The sequence below is a fragment of the Buceros rhinoceros genome, unplaced genomic scaffold (assembly GCF_000710305.1).
Source record: "Buceros rhinoceros silvestris isolate BGI_N320 unplaced genomic scaffold, ASM71030v1 scaffold11393, whole genome shotgun sequence".
NCBI lineage: Eukaryota > Metazoa > Chordata > Aves > Bucerotiformes > Bucerotidae > Buceros > Buceros rhinoceros.
The window spans coordinates 12,442-16,100 of NW_010403111.1; the positions used below are offsets into that span (position 1 = coordinate 12,442).

The following is a 3,659-nucleotide window of genomic DNA, read 5'->3' on the forward strand; positions in this document are numbered from 1 at the left end:
GACAGGACGAGGGGAACATCTCCCACGGACCTGCTTTCGGCTCGGCTCTGCCTGCCCCTGCTGTGTTTCGCTGTTCGCCGCGAGAAGCTGCGCCGCTGCCGCGAAAGCCGGGAAAACCCCCTTGCCGCCACTCGCCGGAGCCCTTTCTGCCTGCCGAGCCATGCGCGCCCAGACCACCTGCACGTCCAAGGAGCCGAGCCTGCCTGCTACGCTTTTTGCCGCCGGGTTTGCCTTTGCTTCTGCCTCAATCCATGATAGACTGGTAACACCGTGCTGGTTTCGGGTCTCCCCACGTGGCACCGCGGTGTTTCATCCTTGCCGCAGTTCCCTTTCCCTGCGCCACATGGCTGTCACCATCTTTGCCCTGCTGCCGCGGTGTTAACCCTCACCTTTCCATTTCCTAAAAACCCCCGATATCCTACTGGTTTGCCTTTGTGTGTATATATATATACACATATATCGGTTAGTAGTGTTATTAAAGTTTGTTTCAGTTTTTCCAAAAAGCATATTCGAGGTCTCACTAATTCTTTTTCTCCCTTCGCCTATCTCTGGTGGGATAGGGAAGGTATTACGTTACCGGATCTTGGTGTTTTTACCTCGGCCAAACCGGCGACACCTCATTCCATCACAGTGGAGCTGTGCCCTTGCCACAGAGGCTACTACCCAGGCTGGTCCTGCTGTCACCCTTTATTCCCCTACTATGCTGGGGCAGCTGGCCTCCACTGCTTCCCAATGGTGGGTACCAGAGTCTGTAAGATTTTCAGGCCCTGTTTCACAGATATATTTGAAATGTATAGCATTCAAACTCACTGATGATAGACAGAAGAAGAGATGCGGGTGGGTGGGCAACTCAGCCACACAGACCTTCAGGCGTAAGACTGAGATTTTTCCTCAGCTTAGACAGTTATTTTAACCCAAAACCACAAGTTTCACTGGAGGTAGCAAGAGGATGCATGGCTAAAACAATCTGACCAAAGAGCAATACTGTCTAATAACTAGACATACAGTTCACGTGCAACTCCAAACAAATTATTTTTGTCCTTATAACTGTAGTCCACTGGTCCCCCCCATTCTAATACAAAAACAAAACCAATGCGCCAATACTTCAGTAAGCCGTCTTAATCCATGAAAGATTGCACCTATACAATTAAGTCAGTTTATAAGAAAACTCAGATCAGGAAATGCCAGAACTGTGTCTGAATGAACTGATTTTATCTGTTCAGTAGTTACACAGTAATACCCCTCAGCAGCAAACCTTGTTTCATGCATGCGATGTCTGAATGATAAAGAATATCTGATAAGTTAGAAAATATAGGTTTATCATTTTTATACATACATATAGAAATGTACACACACATACATATTTTGTTTGGAGGCTGAAGTGTTTATGTCCACATATATATACACACACATATATACTCACATCCATATATACGGGCACAAACACTTTGAACCTCAAATGAAATCTTAATGGTGACATTAAATCGCTTTAGTCTTTAAGTTTCCTATTCATAAGAGTATTCTATTCATACAATCCTATTAACAGAATCATAAAAGGAAAAATCCTGTAAATATTCTTTTAAAATTACAATTTTATCCTTTCTTATTTCAGCAAAATATAAACAGGTTATTGTGGTTCCTGTACAATGGTTGATCAATTAGGAAAAGACTACTCTCTTACTTTATGGTGTTTTGGACTGATGAATCCTCAGTTCCTTTATATCCAGTTCTTTTGATACTAGTAGCAGTTGAATTATTTGCACTCATACATTTTTCTTCTTCGATTACAAGATCACGGAATGACTTTGGCAACGCAGAATGTAATGAAGATGACCTTTCAAAAAAAAAAAAAAAAACCACCCCGCAATTAATTTTATACTTGCACTTTCCAAGACTCCATATTGTTTCATGATTTAGATAGTAAAGAGAGCCTTTTCAGTTAATAAAAATACAGCATTACTTAGCTTTTGTATCTCACCACTGCACCCCCTACTCACTAAAGTTACTTTGGGTCAGATAGGTAAACATCACAAAATAAATACCTATGATAACAGAACAAGCCAGAAATTTAATTAGAAGGAAAAAAACCCAACCAAACCAAACCCCATCCCTCCATCTATTCCACCCTTAAAAAGTAAATTTATTTTCACAGACACCTTATCTTAAACAAAAAGTACTTTATCTAACAGTATTATTCCTTGAAAAATACTCTCATGAATCACACAGTGCTCTAGTACTTTCATTCTCATACTGCTAGTTGACCCCCAGAAAAGTATAGCTGATCTTCTTTCGCAAGATATCAAATGAGTTACTCATACATTCTGGAGGCTCTATAAATCACTTAATCCACAGTGAAATTCGTAACACTGATATGCTTCATTCTCTTTTAGTTGCCCAAGTATAATACACACTGTTACTGAACTAGAGCCTGCATATTATCTCTCAAAAATAAACCAGTATGAAAATGTAGCAATTTAGCATCATAGCTATTCTGAGCACTTTGATCCAAAAGGCTTTTTATTCCCCTTACTCATCAAGAATTTTGAATAATTCTTCATACACTTGCTTACATTTAACTTTACTAAGCATAGCACAATCCCACTCATTGTCAAATACACAAAATACATATCAGAAGAATAGCTCATTATCTACTCACAGAAATAAGAGATAGATTACAAACACTGCTGAAGTAAAACAAGCTTTCTATACAATGCTAATTGTTTGTGCAGCTACCACAAGCAGGGGAGCATTTGCAGCCAAAGATTTTCAAACTACACCTATGTAGTGTGCAATTTAAGATACCAAACATGAAGGAATTAAAACACTGCAAAACTGTATCTGAAATCTTACGACAAAGCATCTGAAAGTTATATGTGAAGTCTGAAACCCACATTAGACCACCCAGGCTTAACTCAGAGTTTTTTTGTTTTGTCTGGTGGGATTTTTGTCTTTTTCCCCAATATTGCATGAGCAGTGCAGAAGGCATAGAAAGCAGAATGGGAACCTCCAGACCCAGAGGCCCAGAGTCATTTTGCATAATCTCTATTCCTGCCACCAGCTGGCACACAGAAGTATTTGACCAGACTTCCCCAAACCTGTTATACTGACTAGGCAATGGGTCCCTTGGCATCTGCTGTCACAGAAGCTTCTTCTGCTAGTAACAACTTAAGGAACCTACCCATTTTCATTAAAATTCTCTATTTGCAACACAGCATGAAAAGAAAAACCAACCCTAAAACACCCCCAAAAAAAAATTCAACCCTGCAACACTCACGGCTTGTTAACCTATCTAAAATAATTACTGGTGGCTTAAAATTGTTTGGCTAAAACTGGTACAATTTGTTTGTAACAGTAACAACTCTAAACTTATCCTGCCTGATACATTGTTATTTCTATCTAACTTGTAGCATTAGAAAACTTAATTTATACATATTTTTTTTTAAAAAGTGGAATATGACCATGTTTCTCTAGGCTATAATTGCAAAACATCAAACCATGAAGTTCCAAAACAGCTGTTGATGTTTCAGTATAAGCTGGAATACTTACAAACTGACAACTTAAAATACACAATTGTTAATTCTCAAGAGCAACTTCAAATTTCTTGATGCCTGCACTCCTGAAAAGCTACAGGCTCTCTTGAGCTTAAAAAAAAAAAAAAA

General features: G+C 39.2%; 1 protein-coding gene across 2 annotated transcripts in view; it reads right to left on the minus strand.

Annotated features, from left to right (window-relative positions):
- Window positions 1-3,659, minus strand: part of IBTK (inhibitor of Bruton agammaglobulinemia tyrosine kinase) — a 57,055-nt gene that overhangs the window by 11,640 nt on the left and 41,756 nt on the right. For both annotated transcript variants that reach the window (XM_010132887.1, XM_010132886.1), the window contains one exon: window positions 1,682-1,834. In XM_010132887.1, coding sequence (XP_010131189.1) covers window positions 1,682-1,834 — 153 coding nt within the window. The remainder of the gene's footprint in view (window positions 1-1,681; window positions 1,835-3,659) is intronic.